This window comes from Hemiscyllium ocellatum, chromosome 14 (assembly GCF_020745735.1).
Source record: "Hemiscyllium ocellatum isolate sHemOce1 chromosome 14, sHemOce1.pat.X.cur, whole genome shotgun sequence".
Classification (NCBI taxonomy): Eukaryota; Metazoa; Chordata; class Chondrichthyes; order Orectolobiformes; family Hemiscylliidae; genus Hemiscyllium; species Hemiscyllium ocellatum.
The window spans coordinates 65,804,839-65,822,122 of NC_083414.1; the positions used below are offsets into that span (position 1 = coordinate 65,804,839).

At 47.9% G+C, this 17,284-nt stretch overlaps 1 protein-coding gene across 2 annotated transcripts in view; it reads left to right on the forward strand.

Annotated features, from left to right (window-relative positions):
- Positions 1-17,284, forward strand: part of srgap3 (SLIT-ROBO Rho GTPase activating protein 3) — a 199,679-nt gene that overhangs the window by 172,080 nt on the left and 10,315 nt on the right. For both annotated transcript variants that reach the window (XM_060835747.1, XM_060835748.1), the window contains exons 13-19: positions 3,188-3,248; positions 4,162-4,239; positions 7,682-7,816; positions 8,941-9,046; positions 9,839-10,066; positions 11,654-11,733; positions 15,243-15,423. In XM_060835747.1, coding sequence (XP_060691730.1) covers positions 3,188-3,248; positions 4,162-4,239; positions 7,682-7,816; positions 8,941-9,046; positions 9,839-10,066; positions 11,654-11,733; positions 15,243-15,423 — 869 coding nt within the window. The remainder of the gene's footprint in view (positions 1-3,187; positions 3,249-4,161; positions 4,240-7,681; positions 7,817-8,940; positions 9,047-9,838; positions 10,067-11,653; positions 11,734-15,242; positions 15,424-17,284) is intronic.

Sequence of the window (17,284 nt, forward strand, 5' to 3'; positions counted from 1 at the left end):
TTTCCCCCTCTCCCTCCCTTTTCCCCCTCTCCCTCCCTTTTCCCCCTCTCCCTCCCTTTTCCCCCTCTCCCTCCCTTTTCCCCCTCTCCCTCCCTTTTCCCCCTCTCCCTCCCTTTTCCCCCTCTCCCTCCCTTTTCCCCCTCTCCCTCCCTTTTCCCCCTCTCCCTCCCTTTTCCCCCTCTCCCTCCCTTTTCCCCCTCTCCCTCCCTTTTCCCCCTCTCCCTCCCTTTTCCCCCTCTCCCTCCCTTTTCCCCCTCTCCCTCCCTTTTCCCCCTCTCCCTCCCTTTTCCCCCTCTCCCTCCCTTTTCCCCCTCTCCCTCCCTTTTCCCCCTCTCTCTTTCCTTCCCCCCCTTTCTCCCTCGCCCTTCCTCCCCCTCGCCCTTCCTCCCCCTCGCCCTTCCTCCCCCTCGCCCTTCCACCCCCTCGCCCACCTTTCCCCCCTCTCCCTTCCCCCCCCGCCCCCCTCTCCCTTTCCCCCTCTCCCCCCCCTCCCTTTCTCTCTCTCCCCCTCCCTTTCTCTCTCTCCCCCTCCCTTTCTCTCTCTCGTCCCCCCCTCTTCTCCTTCCCCCCCCCCCCCCGCCCACACTCTCCCGCAGCACTGATGGTAGTTATTAAACAATAATATTGTCGGATTGGGAATAAGGTGTTCCCTCCTGTCATTCCACATTTGTGAGCGAGGTAGAAAGGTCAGAGAGCGGTGCAGAGAAAAGCAGATGTTCCCTGACCTTCAATAACATCAAGGCTGTTTTAAAACTCAAATGGAAATGGTGTTTATGACAGATTTGAGTTGGGTTGGGGGCGGGCGGAGGGGACGGGTTTTGGGATTGGCACAAAAAGTGGTGGCGGCGGCACTGTGGATGAAGCGAGGTACGATGATCTGCCCAGCCTGCGGATAGGATGGTGAAGGCCCACAGTGATTTGCCACCCTGGCGAGCTGTTCTGGGGCTGCAGACAATGGTGTCGTTACCAATAGCAACAAAGGAGAGCTGCCAGTGTAGAGAGCACGGGAGAGGGGAGAGCTCCTGTGACAGCCGAGAGTTGATAGCAGGCTCAGTGGTGAGCTGACAAGATTAGAGAACAGCATCCATTGGGTGGATTAGACAGAAGCCAGCTTTGAAGAGAAGCCCAGTGACTGTACCTGAGGCCTGTGCCCTGCACCCCACACACAGCCAGCAGGCACACATCAGCAGAGCTCTGTGCTGCGGCACAACATGAAAGGTTCAAAAGGATTTAATCAAACTGATGCATTGTCTGCCCGTTTTACTGCATTATCTCCTTTTGCTCAAACGTCCGGCGGCTCATTAACATTCATCTGAACTTGTGTTCTTTGCATATTTGCCTAATTAACATGCAAATGAAGGCAGATTCAAAGTCTTTTTGTTGAGTGGTACTTTCTCCAAGCAGACGTTTTTAAAAATTGTTTTTTTTCTTTGTTCTTGTTGTTGGCAAGATCAGTATGTGGGCGGGTTTACACCGGCACGGGTTCAGACAGCCCTACTGCACCTCAGGCAAAACACACGTCCATTTACCTTTGAGTCTGTGATGTTTTCTAAACAGGCGCACAGAGACATGTTTGATGAGAACAATTTCCCATACTTGGAGTAAAAGGCAGACAAATGTGGAGGGGGCTTATAGAGCTGTTGGAAATGCTGAGGGGTGTTGCTCCAGTCAGTGAGGACTGTTCAATAGGGGGTTATGTCCCGGGCTTTGATGGAGCAAGGTGAGGAATCTTCCCACCCAGCGAGTTGCCTGAAAGGGTGCCAGAAGCAGTCCCAGTTATAACTTTCAAAAAGTTAAGTTGATAAGTCTTTGAAGGCTCTTCAGGAAAGACCAGACGCTGCACCAGTTGAACAGAACTTTACAAGAACCAGAATGCACCTGACGGGCCGAACGGTTGTCCCCCTGAGCCGCTGGATTTGCAGAATCCTTGTCCATTCTGGTATCTTCGGGTTCTCCTCACCATCAACGACAGCCCAGTCCCGCAGAGGAACCGACTGACTCAGCACACGGCTCCTTGCGGCCGGAGGGGAGTTTGCGGTTTCTCATGATGATGATGATGATGCCTTCATGGAGTGTGGAAGGCTTGCTATCGATGTACCTTATCTGAGGAAATATGAACCTTTCAGAGGCACCAGTCACTTAGAATTTACAACTCAGGGACAGGGCGTTGGACTTTACAGACCAACACCAGTGTGCATGCGAGCAGCCTTTCAGTGTCCTGTTTCCCTCCTCATGTATTTATTCAGCCTCACCTTAAATGGGTGGATGCTACTTGCCAATTACAATGGTGGTTGCCACGCAGCCAGATATTGTCCATTTATTGTGTAAATTTGGTTTAAATGCACCACTACCTCCAGAATGAGTTTCTCTCATCGGATGGTAGGATGAGTGTGTAGGAAATGACTTCCAGAGTCTTTATCTGTCCTCATGGATGTGGGTACTCAGCACAAAACTACCTCTTAAATCAGAAACTATCCAACTTGGAAGATGGAAAAATAAACACACAAAACACAGATGTTAGGGTACACTTTCAGAAGGTACAGAGAGACATTTAGTTCATTTGTAACCATTGGTCGATTTAACTTTTGTATGAATCCAGTCTGTACCTGTCCATGGAGAACGTAAGGGGGACAGTGTAGAGGAAGCTTAACTCTATATCTAACCCTGTACTGTTCCTGCTCTGGGAGTGTTTGATGGGGACAGTGTAGAGGGAGCTTAACTCTATATCTAACCCTGTACTGTTCCTGCTCTGGGAGTGTTTGATGGGGACAGTGTAGAGGGAGCTTAACTCTGTATCTAACCCTGTGCTGCCCCAGTCCTGGGGAGTGTTTGATGGGGACAGTGAAGAGGGGCTTTAGTTTCAGTTTAACAGAGTAGAGGGAGCTGTGAAGTGGGTGGGTGCTGTTGCTATGATTTCCCATTTCTGAGCCAGGCATGACATTATTGTGCTTGGTCCCTGCAGCTTTCTGGGGGTTTATTTTCTCAGGTGAATGTTAATGGTAGCGATTTGCTTGTGAGCTGCCCTTCTGTTTCCTCTCACGGCCTGGAGCTTTGTCTGTAAGGGCCCAGCGCGCCTCAGATCTGTGCCATGCTTTGTCCTGTCTCATTTCTGAATCGGCTGTCGGCATCTTGCTGTGTACTCTTTCATTTGCTGACAATTTCCTCCCTCGTTTTTTGTTTAAAACAGGATTCTGGACAACCCATCCCACTAGTGGTGGAGAGCTGCATTCGGTTCATCAATCTCTATGGTAAGTCACAGCCGTAACTTAAAACTGATGTTCTTGTACTCTGAAGCCTCTCTGAACGGGTTTGCAGTGAAATCCTTGGATCTCTCCAGCACCTCACCAACTCTCCATGCACCAGACTAGCAAGTGGGTGTTTGGGCCTCTTAACAGGCGTTGCTTATCTGGGATTTAGCAATGGCTTGTGTTTGTCCGGATCTGATTAACAGATCATCTGTGGCTGAGGATGACATGGAGTCTCCAGTATCCCTGTAACTCCAGGACTCCCCTCTCGTGTTGACAGTAGTTCCCTGGCTCGGAGCTGTCCCAGATACTGAGGCACATTGTAGCCTCCCAAACGATGTCCAAATTGAAATTGGCCCAATCTCCAAGACGCAGGTGCTGCTATCCAGGAGTGAATGTTCTTGCCCCAAGTGGGAGATCTGGTGATGTGGTTAATCCTCTCTGGTTAACAGGGAAACTATGGAGTTACTGACAGAAAAAGCATATTGTGTCAGGTTGTGACCAAGTGACTGTGTGTCACTGATGAGGTTAGTTTAGATTAGATTAGATTACTTAGTGTGGAAACAGGCCCTTCGGCCCAACAAGTCTACACCGACCCGCCAAAGCGCGACCCACCCAGACCCATTCCCCTACATTTACCCCTTCACCTAACACTATGGGCAATTTAGCATGACCAATTCACCTGACCTGCACATTTTTGGATTGTGGGAGGAAACCGAAGCACCCAGAGGAAACCCACACGGACACGGGGAGAATGTGCAAACTCCACACAGAGAGTCGCCTGAGGTGGGGATTGAACCCAGCACTGCTAACCACTGTGCCACACCCGCCATCCACAGAGCTTGTTGCGTTCAGTTTGGATCTGGAACAAAATAGTTTGTGAAAATGATTTTTTAATGTGTTTTTTTTTATTTAGGCTTACAACAGCAGGGCATTTTCCGTGTTCCAGGCTCTCAGAGTGAAGTCAATGACATCAAGAATGCTTTTGAGAGAGGTGAGTTTTGGGGTGAGGTGGGGGGCAGGGGTGGACAGGGAGTTGAGGGAGAATTGAGGTAGGGTTTGCCATTGGCGATGTTAATGCTTTGCCGCGTTGGGGATTCAGATGCACCACTGACTCTGCTTTACAATGTTAAAACATAAATACATTGATTTTTGTATGGGGAATGTTTCTTCACCTGATCCCAAGCTGCAGCTTGGAGCCTCAGCACAGGTCAACTCATCCTCTCCACCTTGTTTCCACACTTTTGCCCTAACCCCTCTCTGCCTCCAAAACCCTTTCTTATTACCCCCTTCTCCTCCCCCTCAACTCCTGCCAATTTTAAGAACCTTTCTATCATGTCCCACCCCTCCCCCTTTCATCATTCCCTGTACCCAAACACCTACCCTCACCACACTCCCTCGTCTTCAGCCATGCCTTTCCCATTCCTCTTCTCCTCCATGCTTCACTCCTCTCTTTCTATGTTTCATACCTACAAACATCCAAACCCCTCATCCCTCTGCTGCTTCTGCCTTACTCCTCTCGCGCTCTCTGTCCCTCTCGCGCTCTCTGTCCCTCTCGCGCTCTCTGTCCCTCTCGCGCTCTCTGTCCCTCTCGCGCTCTCTGTCCCTCTCGCGCTCTCTGTCCCTCTCGCGCTCTCTGTCCCTCTCGCGCTCTCTGTCCCTCTCGCGCTCTCTGTCCCTCTCGCGCTCTCTGTCCCTCTCGCGCTCTCTGTCCCTCTCGCGCTCTCTGTCCCTCTCGCGCTCTCTGTCCCTCTCGCGCTCTCTGTCCCTCTCGCGCTCTCTGTCCCTCTCGCGCTCTCTGTCCCTCTCGCGCTCTCTGTCCCTCTCGCGCTCTCTGTCCCTCTCGCGCTCTCTGTCCCTCTCGCGCTCTCTGTCCCTCTCGCGCTCTCTGTCCCTCTCGCGCTCTCTGTCCCTCTCGCGCTCTGTCCCTCTCGCGCTCTCTGTCCCTCTCGCGCTCTCTGTCCCTCTCGCGCTCTCTGTCCCTCTCGCGCTCTCTGTCCCTCTCGCGCTCTCTGTCCCTCTCGCGCTCTCTGTCCCTCTCGCGCTCTCTGTCCCTCTCGCGCTCTCTGTCCCTCTCGCGCTCTCTGTCCCTCTCGCGCTCTCTGTCCCTCTCGCGCTCTCTGTCCCTCTCGCGCTCTCTGTCCCTCTCGCGCTCTCTGTCCCTCTCGCGCTCTCTGTCCCTCTCGCGCTCTCTGTCCCTCTCGCGCTCTCTGTCCCTCTCGCGCTCTCTGTCCCTCTCGCGCTCTCTGTCCCTCTCGCGCTCTCTGTCCCTCTCGCGCTCTCTGTCCCTCTCGCGCTCTCTGTCCCTCTCGCGCTCTCTGTCCCTCTCGCGCTCTCTGTCCCTCTCGCGCTCTCTGTCCCTCTCGCGCTCTCTGTCCCTCTCGCGCTCTCTGCCCCTCTCGCGCTCTCTGCCCCTCTCGCGCTCTCTGCCCCTCTCGCGCTCTCTGCCCCTCTCGCGCTCTCTGCCCCTCTCGCGCTCTCTGCCCCTCTCGCGCTCTCTGCCCCTCTCGCGCTCTCTGCCCCTCTCGCGCTCTCTGCCCCTCTCGCGCTCTCTGCCCCTCTCGCGCTCTCTGCCCCTCTCGCGCTCTCTGCCCCTCTCGCGCTCTCTGCCCCTCTCGCGCTCTCTGCCCCTCTCGCGCTCTCTGCCCCTCTCGCGCTCTCTGCCCCTCTCGCGCTCTCTGCCCCTCTCGCGCTCTCTGCCCCTCTCTCTCTGTCTGTCTCCTTTTTCACCCCTTCTCTGACCCTAGGCTTTACCCCAAATTGTGAGTAAGTTGGTGCCGGGATCCGCCTTGGTTTAATCAGAGCCCAAAGTAATGTGATTGCAATGAGTGCTTGTTGTACGTCGAGAGCTCCTGTTTTCCTGACACTGCAAGCAAAACTTCCCATACGGCCCATTAACTGACATCGAGGGAGATTGCACGTCGTAATAGAGTTTTAATGAGTGTTTGATTTTGTTAGTAAATTAGTTTCAGACAAATTATACAATTACCCACTCACCTGAAATCAAGCCCTCTGGCGTTTCAATGAGAAATAAAATGAAACCTGGATTTGCCCTCTCGCTATCTCCCACATTAACCCATTGGCTGCTGATTCTTTCTGGGCTCCAGGAGTTTGTTTCCACCTGCTCTCACACGCACAGATGTTAAAGCAGTAATAAATCTTCTCAAACACTAAGCGTGTCTTAACTGAGGGAACACTAACCCTAATCTTTGGGGAGCTGATGGCCCAGTGGTATTGTCACTGGACTCTTAATCCAGAGACCCAGGTAATATTCTGGGGATCTGGGTTCGAATGCCACCATGGCAACTGGTGGAATTTGAATTCAATAAAAATCTGGAATTAAGAGTCAAGTGGTGAATCCACTGCCAGTTGTCTGGAAAACCCATCTGGTTCACTAATATCCTTTGGGGAAGGAAACTGCTATCCTTACCTGGTCTGGTACATTTGACAGACATGTGACTTCAGCTGCTCAGCAATTTGAGACTCTATGGGAAATAAATACTGCCTGTGAATGAAGTTTTAAAGAAACCAATGATTCCAGTCCGTCTTTCCTCAAAATCCATCACCCCCTCAACGCTTCTCAGCTTACCTTGTCGGTTTCTGAAAGGTTGTTGTGCGGTGGTATTGTCCCTACCGGTAAATCAGGAGGGCCAGGTTCACATCCTACCTGCTCCAGAGGGGTGGTGTCATAACATCTCTGAACAGGTTGATTAGCAAAATCTACTTGGCCAATTTTACTCTTCATCCTTGCTGTTGTGCCACGCTATAGTATTGGCCTCCGAGTCACATTCAGTTGATCTGAGTTTGATTGTGAGGGTCTTTTTATTTTAACAATTGATGCTCACTGCATTTGATTTTGTTAAGTCTGGGTGTGGACTCAGGGGAAAAATAAATAGCTACTGAAAAGATCATGGCTGAAGGTCACGGAATGGACATTTTGAAACATGGCTAATTAAACCTATTATACGCGTGGAAACTAATGTCATCTCTGCACAGATCCAAAATATAGAAGAATATTCATTTATTTTTGGAAGTGGCTTTGAAATGAGACACTTAACCAAGGCCTCAGATATAAGTGATTCCATGGCACCGTTTCAAAGGAGTTATCCTGGGCAATATTTATCCCTCAGTCTCTAAAACCTGGTCATTATCTCTTTGCTGCTCACGGGAGTTTTCAATGCAAAGAAAATGGCCACCACATTTCCGGCATTGTGGTTACATTACCAAAAGTGCTTCACTGGCTGTATAATGCTTCAGGGTGTCCACTGGTGGTGAAAAATACAAATGCAAGTCTTTTGCTCCATCTCTTTCTTTTGATAGTGGGAAGCTCAGAGGAGTGGACGCCTACAATTTTCACCTGCAACCTTGAGGCTGATTCCTTGATGCCCAGTCACCCTGAAGGCCCTGCATTAATATAAATTCTCTTTACAAACCAGGTGAGGACCCCCTCGTGGATGATCGCAATGAGCATGACATCAACTCAGTCGCTGGGGTCCTGAAGCTGTACTTCCGTGGCCTGGAAAACCCACTCTTCCCCAAGGAGAGGTTCCTGGATTTAATCTGCTCTATCAGTAAGTACGGGACATCAGGTTTTTTTCCTGACACTTCCTGCATAACATTGTAACGCTGCTGCTGCAGCAGTATGTGGAGCCACAGCTCATCAGTAGCACATCAAGGCTGTTAACACAGCTCTTGAAATAGTTAGTATTGGTGAACATGTCACAGGTCAGGGTCAAGAACAGTACATATACAGCAAACCTTTTATTGACCAGCATCTGTGGGACCCAGGAATGTGTAGATTGATCAAGTATTCTGGATAATCAAGAGGTGTACCTAATCAAAGTGAAAACACACACTGAGTAATTGAATTCTAATGCGAGGGGGTGTACACATCACTGTTATACATTACTTGCAGCATAAGCCACTTAATAATATAACACTACCTTAAATGAAACTTAATGCAGAGGGTCTTCTCACTCGCACTCTCAGCTGATTGCAGTCACAGGGTATTTGAGGAGAAATTGACTCGAAATTTAATCGAAATGTTGATATTTCGTGAGGCCATTCAATTAATCCAGTATGGTCACATTGAGGTAAATAGTTTTTCAAAAAACTAATAATTGCGCATGGAAATATACCGCCATTCCTTCACTATCTCTGGATCAAAATCCTGGGATTTCCCTAACAGTATTGTGAGTGTACCTACAGCATGGGGGACTGCAGCAGTTCAAGCAGGTACCTCACCACCAGCTTCTCAAAGGCAGCTAGAAATGGGCAATCTATGCAGGCCAGCCAACCCGTGCGCACGTTCCATGGATGAGTAAAAAGTTAACATTTCTAATCCAATATAACTTCTTCAAATCTGACCAAATATCCTGGGGTCTGAAGGCAGCTCATGTTGAGATGAGAAGTGGTGGATGAAGAATTGAGTCACTTCGTTCAGCAGCAATATAACTGTGTAATGCACTCAATTTCCTGCAATACTCCTGTCTCAGTGTTTAATCTGAATTGAACTGGAGATCAGCCATCATTGTGTGGTGTACACTGCCAGACAAAGTCAATGATGCCCTCCATCTGTGGAGGTTGCACGCTGGAAATCCATGTACATTTTATCTACACCTTTCTGGCACCGGATACTGTTAGGGATACACAGACGAGATGTACCTAAAGCTCTTGACGCTTGTCCACCACACAGAGATCGAGAGTGCCATTGAGAGGACTCACCACCTCCAGCAGATCATAGTGACCCTCTCACGGACAGTCATCATCGTGATGCGATATCTCTTTGCCTTCCTCAACCAGTAAGTACATTGTGTTCAGCTTCCCACCAACTGCTCCTCCTGCCTCCCTCCTGCTCACCCTGTGTATCCCTCCCTGTGCTCTGTTTTCAATGCACTCTAAATTCCCAGCAAACTGTTCCACTGTGTCATGCTTTATGTTGTGTGTGCCATGCACGCATGCCAACTGAGGGTCAATGAGGGGGACTGGTGGGAGCATTATGAAGGCAGAGTTGGCCACGGGTCCAGGATTGGAATATCTGCATGTGCAGGGGGCAGTGAGGGTGGTGGGAGTAAAAGGTGCAGTGAGGGTTGGGGGGGGTGGGGTGTGATCGGGGGTAATGGGCACAGTGAGGACGGGGTTGAGTGGGGATAAAGGGTGGGGTGAGGGTAGGGTTGAATGGGCATGTGCTGGGGGGGTAACAGATGTGTTTGGGGGTGAGGGTGGGGTTTAATGGGGATGTGTGTTTGAGGGGGGTAAAGGATGTGGTTGGGGGTGAGTGGGATGGGGGTAAAGAGCACAGTGTAGGTGAGGGATCAGGTAAAGGACGTGGTCTGGGTTTGGGGTGGGGTGGGATCAGGAGTAAAGGGCACATTGCGGGTTAAGGGGAGTGGGATAAAAGGCACAGAGAGGCTGGGGGGGTGTGTCAGGGTGACAAGGGCAGTGAGGGTGGGGCGTGGCAAGTGGGATGTTTCTCGAGTGAAGCAGAGGAAGGGCAGAGAGCAGACCAACAGGCAGACCTGGGTTACCCCTGACAGGCACCATCAGGTTACAATCAGAACTGGTGATGGTTTGGCTGTGTCTGTGTGTTTCAGTCTGTCCCAGTACAGTGATGAGAACATGATGGACCCCTATAACCTGGCCATCTGCTTCGGCCCCACCTTGATGCCAATCCCTGACGGCCAAGACCCCGTCTCCTGCCAGGCACACGTCAACGAGGTCATCAAAAGTATCATTGTGAACCACGAGGGGATATTCCCAAGTCACAAGGAGCTGGAAGGACCGGTGTACGAGAAGTGTATGACAGGAGGCGAGGAATACTGGTAGAGAATGATTGTTCATAACAACACTCTGCTATAACAATGCACAACAAAGACAGTAATTATTGTATAATGCTCCTCACATCCACCCTTGCCTGCTCTGTGTCAGCCCCTCATGCACCCAGTAACCCATGAGGTCCTGGTCCAATCTTTACTCAGCATGCAATGCCATCTGTACCCAGGGTGTTCTGCCAATCCTGAGTCCATGCACCAATTGTAGCATCCAAATATTGCCCCAGATGGAACCAGCTAAGTTGAAACTGAGCAGGAGGTTTGTGGTACTAGGTTCAGAATGTTCTGCTCTGTCTCGGTATGACTGGGCACAGTCATTGCCCACTCTCTAGCATTGCCTGCCCAGCTACAATTGCCTGGAACTGGATAGGTTGGCAGAATGGACATTTTCAAAGGCAAGTGGGATCTAATACAGAGAAGTGCGAAGTGATGCAGAAAGAATAGAGAGAGGCAATTTAGACTTAATTATACCATTCCGACAAATGTGTAGAAACAGAGGGACCTAGGAGTTAATGTGCATCGTCCGATGGGAATAGTAGGACATGCTGAGAGATTAATTAGCAAGGCATACGGGATCTTAAGCTTCATAAATAGAGGCATTGAGTACAAAAACAGGTAAGCTAGGCTGAACTTTATAAAATTCTACTCTGGCCACAATGAGAGAATTGTGTTGACCACGTGTTAGGAAGAGTGTGAGGTTCTCAAGAGGATTGAAAGACGATGAAATATTCTTAGCTACAAGATTAAATGAGTGAAATTGGGGTTGTTCTTGGAGTAAGTGTGATTAAGAGGAGATTTAGTAAAGGGTGCACAGGATTATGACGGGTTTAGAGAAGGAAAACCAGGAAAGTTATTCCCATTAGCTGGTGGTACAAGGACCGGGGGATTCCTGTTTAAGAGGTGCAGGGAGAATGAAGAAGGACAGTTTTTAATGCAAATGGTAATGACCTGGAACTGACTGCCTCTGTGGATTGTGGAAATGGAGATGGTCAAGGATTTTGACAGGAACCTGGATAGGCACTAGAAGGAGGCAGACTTGCAAGGCTACTGAGACAGAGCAGGAGAGTGGACCAAATAGCCTCCTCCTGTTCTATGAATGATTTGTGAAAGGCAAGTAGGACAGTGAGTGAAATCAGAAGCTTGATGTACAGAATCACAGGGACAGTCCTGTCACTCAGCAGGAGTTAGTGCAGAAGGTTTCCGTGTGATATCCCAGCTCCACTTCCACGTTCCACCCGTTGGTCACCTGACGTATCTATTTCATGGCGCCCCACCACCTCACATTCATTTGAGAAGATACTTCATTTCCTGATTGGTCAGTGGTCAGCCAGACCTGATTGATCTCTGATTGATAGTTTTCTGACGTTACCGTTGCTCTTCTCTCCCCGAGTGATTCTCGCAGCATTGTCACGGAGATTAATCTTTAATTCCCACAAACTCCGGGAGGAATGGAAACCGTTCTCCCAAGTGGGTCCGGCATACGTTACGGTGCCTTCGGCCCTCGGTCAAATATTAGTCAGCAACTCTGGGTGGTGGGGCCGTGTGGGCTCAGTTAATGTTCTCATTGCTCTGTTGCAGTGACAGTCCTCACAGCGAGCCTGGTGCCATTGATGAAGTAGACCATGACAATGGCACTGAACCCCACACCAGTGACGACGGTAAGTCGCAATATGACCACTGTTTCCAACAGTCAGGACTGGCAATGCAAATCAGGCTAGAGGCTAGGGTAGCCTCCATTTCCCTTCTCTCCGAACTGTCAGGCCAGGTAACTGAGGTAACTCCAGTCAGATATAATTTGACTTGGGCGTTTCGTCAAGTTTCTACTCCACCAACTCTTAATGGCCAACTGTTCTCCCAACTGCTGTCATGGTCAATAGTCCCCCAGAGAGAATTGAACATCATTCGACTCTGTTGTCCTTCAGTCACACTTCAGTCTTTCTATTTCCTTGTTCTTGGGATGATTTTAGCCTTGTTTACGATCCTCTCAGAGAGCATTGAGATTTTGACACGGAGGGGGTGTGATTGGTCAGATTAAGTAGGAGTAAGTGGCAGATCAAAGCACTGGATTGAATGGTCACTTCCTCCCTTCTGTATTTCACTATCCTGAAGATAAAGGCCAACATTCCATGAGCCTTTCTGGTTATTTCTTATCCTTTTATCTCTTTTAGTGAATCATGTGCAGGGATATCTCGATCTCTGCGCAACTCCTCAATCCCTCATCAACTCTATTAAGAAAACAGACCGGTTTTGCCTTTTTCAAACCAAAGCAGATGACCTTTTCAATATTATTGATTCTGTTGGAAACCAACAGCTTTCACATTGATTTTCTGATAACAGTCCAGCAGGTACCAGATTCATAAAGTCCACAATATTGTATAGAACGCATTTTCACAATTTGCCTTCAAAAGATTAGAGATTCAAATGACAGATTGTTGGAAACCACAGTTGTCCAGTCAGTCACACTCCCCCCAACACAGTGTGTCTGATGTCGTTAAATTGAGGACTTGCTTTCTAAATCAGGAGAAGGAGAAAAACCCAAGCCATTTTTTCTGAACAGTGCCTTCGCCAACATTTATCTCTCAACCAGTGCCACTGTAACAGATGGTCAGGTCTTTTGCACATTGCAGTTCATAGGAGCTTACTGCACATAAATTGGTTGCTGTTGTTCCTACATTACAACAGAAACTGCACTTCAGAAGCACTGCACTGTCTGTAAAATGCAGTGTGAGTTCCTGAGGTTAGAAACTGGTTTGTCTTCATGTTTCAGGTGACCCGGCTGGCATGTGGTCCCCTCTAGTGAAAATTCTATCTCACTACACCCTTCGGTGCTCTGAGCTTTTATCTGGGGCTGTTGTAATGTTCGTTCCTTACAGTAAATGTATGCGTCAGGATGTTTTTAAGGAGATTAACAACACACCTTTGGATTTTGACCTGTAGCATTTACTAATGCCATTTTGTTTGTTTAAAGCATCCTGCTTCATAAATCTAAAAACAGGAATGAGCCACTGGTCCCCTGCCACCTGTTTCGCAGTTTATCAAGATGAAAGCTGGCTTTTATTTCCCGCAGCTCTTCTCTAGTTCAGTGGGTAGTGACAGTACTGATATCTATGCAACACAGGTATTTTTCACATGGGTTTACTGAATGGTGATTAGGAATGAGAACCCTAAATAGTTCTCTGTTTTGATCTTCAACCATGAGGACAAAAGAAGGTAGGCCATTCAGCCCCTGAAGCTTGCTTTCCATTCTGTATGATCATGGCTAATCTGTCCCAGGTCTCAGTTTGTCTTTCATACCAATTCCTCACAGCCCTCAATGCCTCTATTTCAAAAGTCTATCTATCTCTTCTTTAAATACCATCAGTGATTAGCCTGTGAGGTAGAGAATTCCAGGCGAAGAAGTTCATTAGCAGTTTTCAGTTTTAAATGACTGTCCCTTCATTCTGTAATTGAGTCCTGCAGTTTTGAGATTGCCTCGCTAGTGAAAGCATCTACTCTGTCAGGCCCTCTCAGAATCTTGCATGTTCCAGTAAGGTTACCCCATTCTTTCTGTGGGAGCTGGTTATATAATATTGAGATGAGTGGTCCAGATGATTTGGCAGTGTAAGATCATATCACACCATAGCAGCTGTTTGAATTTAAATTTAATTTTTTTAAAATTCTTTTCTGGGATGTTGGCAGATTATGTAAGCACGGCAGATCTTGCCTAAGTGCTATGAGTGAGCCAGATGGGTTTTTAGAACATTCAATCAGAGTCTCAGTATCAGTATCATGGAGAATAACTTCCAGTTCCAAATTTTTATTGAATAAATCCAGGTTCATCAGGAAATCTGGTAGGCAACACACACTCATGCTGGTGTGCGGCGTCAACATGCGCGCGCACACACACACACACACACACACACACACACACACACACACACACTCTCTCTCAATGAATAGAAATGCAGTCATGATTAGATATTGATTTTAGTCATGTGGTAATACAGAATTTGAGTATTGCTTCAAAAAAAGACCCATTTTGGTGAAGTTTTTTGTCTGGCACTCAGGACAATTCACAAGAACGCCAATTCAAAGGGGAAACCAACATTTGCACTATATGAGAGGATAGTGCTGATTGGTTGGAAAGTTGACTCTGCTTGTTGGAGGCATTACTATAGAGAATGCATCAGTTGGAGATGACTGCCAGGCTTTGTTTAAATTTTAAACCAGGCAAATTGACTGCTGAAGGCATTTTCCTGATATTTATGTAAATTGCTCCAATGAGCATAAGGCAAAAAGCTTTGACAATTTACGTCCCTTTTCACAATAGCCTGTTTTGGTGATGTCGGTAGCAGGATATATGTTGACCAAAACACCAGGGGTAGCGCCCCCCCCCCCCCCCCCCCCCTGCTGCTTGTAATAATACCATTAGGGGGCAGACAGGGCTTTGGCTTGAGGTTTAATCTGAAATGCAGCTCCTGGAACAGTGCAAAGCACTCTCCTGGGTACTGTACTGGAGTGCCAGCATTAATTTACTCTCAGAGTAGGACTTGAACCCGCATCCAGAGAAAAGAGGTGCTAACAACCGAGCTGTAGTTGCCACTGCATTGTCATATAAGCAGAACAGTGAACTGGCCCCATAATCTCTGATGCACTTATGATCCAATGATTAAAGGATCTTGTGAATACAGAGCTGTCTGAAACCAGCAACAAGCCATGACATCTCCAGAGAGGGAGAATGCAGATTAATGATGAGCAGGTATAGGACCAAAGGGAAATTAAGTTTTTTTTTAAAAAAACATAATGGGTTATGATCTGGAATGAGTTGCCTGAGAACAGTGATGGACCCAGATTCAGTTCTAATGGTCAAAAGGGAATTGGATGAAAGTAAAAAAAATATTTGCAGTGTTACGGAAGGAAAACAGAGAATGAATTGGTTAACTTTCCCATGCTGAATTGTCTTGTTTTGTGTTGTACAATTTCATGAAGAGCAGACAGTACTCTTGAAACCAAACTCATGCACTAAGGTCTAAACATGTCTCCCCTTCCTTGATCTCGATAAACCTAGCATTGAGCCCAACACCCCCATCTCCCACTGGATTAAAAAATACACAATATGTGACCAGTCTCTTGTGGTACAATTTCAGTCATTAACTCCCTGCACTATGGGGTCTCTCCCTTCTTTCAGAAATGGAGCAGATCGAAGCCATCGCTAAGTTTGACTATGTCGGCCGATCGCCCCGGGAGTTGTCGTTTAAGAAAGGAGCATCACTACTGCTGTACCACCGGGCATCCGAGGATTGGTGGGAAGGACGGCACAATGGATTGGATGGTCTAATACCCCATCAGTACATAGTGGTACAGGACATGTGAGTGTGTGTCTGCATGGAAGGCTTATATCTGTCTCTAAGTGGATATGGACTGGTTGAGCCTGGCTTGTTACATTAAAAATGTGGGGGTGGACTTGCTATCGAAAGCCATGACCCCACAGCTTTACAATCGCAATACTTCCTACACCACCACCACCGTCTCCCCCCCCCCCCCCCCCACTCCCCCACCGGCTTCGTCACATGGGGTAGGACATCTCCAGAGGGCTCTATCCCAGTCACCTCCCCTTTGGTGGCAGTGCTGGACGAGTGGCCTCATAGGTCAAAGTTAAGAATGAGAATTAATGTGAAACTCTATCCCTCTCCTTTCGTCTCTGATCCCTGGGGCTAAATACTGTCCAGGCAACTGGGTTGAAGCTTGCCCAGCAACAAGGGTTCGTGGTCATAGTCCTGTAACATCCCATTGCCAATGTTTGGCGCAAGTTGACAAACATTGTCAGGGGAGGCACAATGGAACAGAAGCTGGGCTGAGAAACACTGTTGAATGGTGGTCACTTTACTCTGATTAACCCTCACATTATCTAAGTTTAGACTGTTTTACAGAGCAGTGTACAATAATTGTAAACTAGAATCTACAGTAAAGAAATGGTCCCCTTTATCTACTGTTGTGTTTCTGCTCCAAGTAAACCACCTTGTACTGCTCACCCCACCGGCATCTCCTTTCGCTCTCCGATTTTGTGTGTCAGTACTATTTGCTTCAATTACTCTGCAGGTTTATGTCAGCGTTGCACCAGTAATATCTTCAATTTGCTGCACAAAGCGAAATTTGGTGAAATCGTCACTCACCAGAATGTAACCTGTGTCCATGGGCATGGAAAATGCCAGTCGCAACCTTGCCCCACAGCTCAGAAGGAATCCCATGCAGAATGACAGATTCTGTTGAGTGTTGAGGATGATAGAATTGGCATGTTTCATTTGATTAAGTAGTCAGTCCCGATCAATATTGAGCTAATAGGTAGATTCATGTGGCAATCTATTCGGGCTTTTAAAGCATTCCTGTGACCTCTGTGTATATCTTTAGCTTGAGGAATACAACCTGTTTGCCTTTGGAGATTATGTTCTACGAGAGTCCTAGTTCACCGCTGAGACGAGAATGGGTGTCCAAGCTTGGGGACCAGTTGAATGTGTTCAGACCTCCTGCTCTTTGAGCTATTGCAATTGAACATGAGGCTTGGCTTGCTAAACCTGCTCTGTTAATCGATGTTGCAGTCTGAAATCATTGGTGTCGCAACTGACAGGTTTGTTACTGTGGATAGTAATGATATACAGCTCCACATATGCTGATAGACTGACAATGGAAAGATTTCAGGTGCCAAACTAGGACCCATGTTGGCACTTTGGATAATGCCACTGCATGGCATGTCAGCCCCATTTTAAGCATTTAGCTTAGGTGTGTGGACTGCACCACTTTGTGCCAGTTTCCTGAAAACATCTTAGGATATATCTAGGAATTTGCACTTGCACCAGTGGAAAACGTGACATTTAGTGCATATTGTCCATTCCTTTTGGCATGTACCGCTCAGTTGGAGCGAAAGGTTTCAGTTTTTCTGACAGTGTTCACGTAGTGTGGCCAATGTCTGATGGGGTCTGTGAGCTGTAACACTGCAATTACCTCTTGAATTTTGATGATGTTCTTTTCTGACCTGGATGGAACTTTGGAAACTACTTGGAAATTATTCCGTTTGGTTAGTCTTCACATGTTACTGTGGAGCACTGTGTTGGGCTTTGGGTTTCTCTGTGTGATTGGATTTCCTACACATTTTAGCCCAACATCCTCTTGTGGAACATAGCTTGCATATATCACAAAGTGCTGGACACTGTCTTGGTAGTGAGACAAGCCACA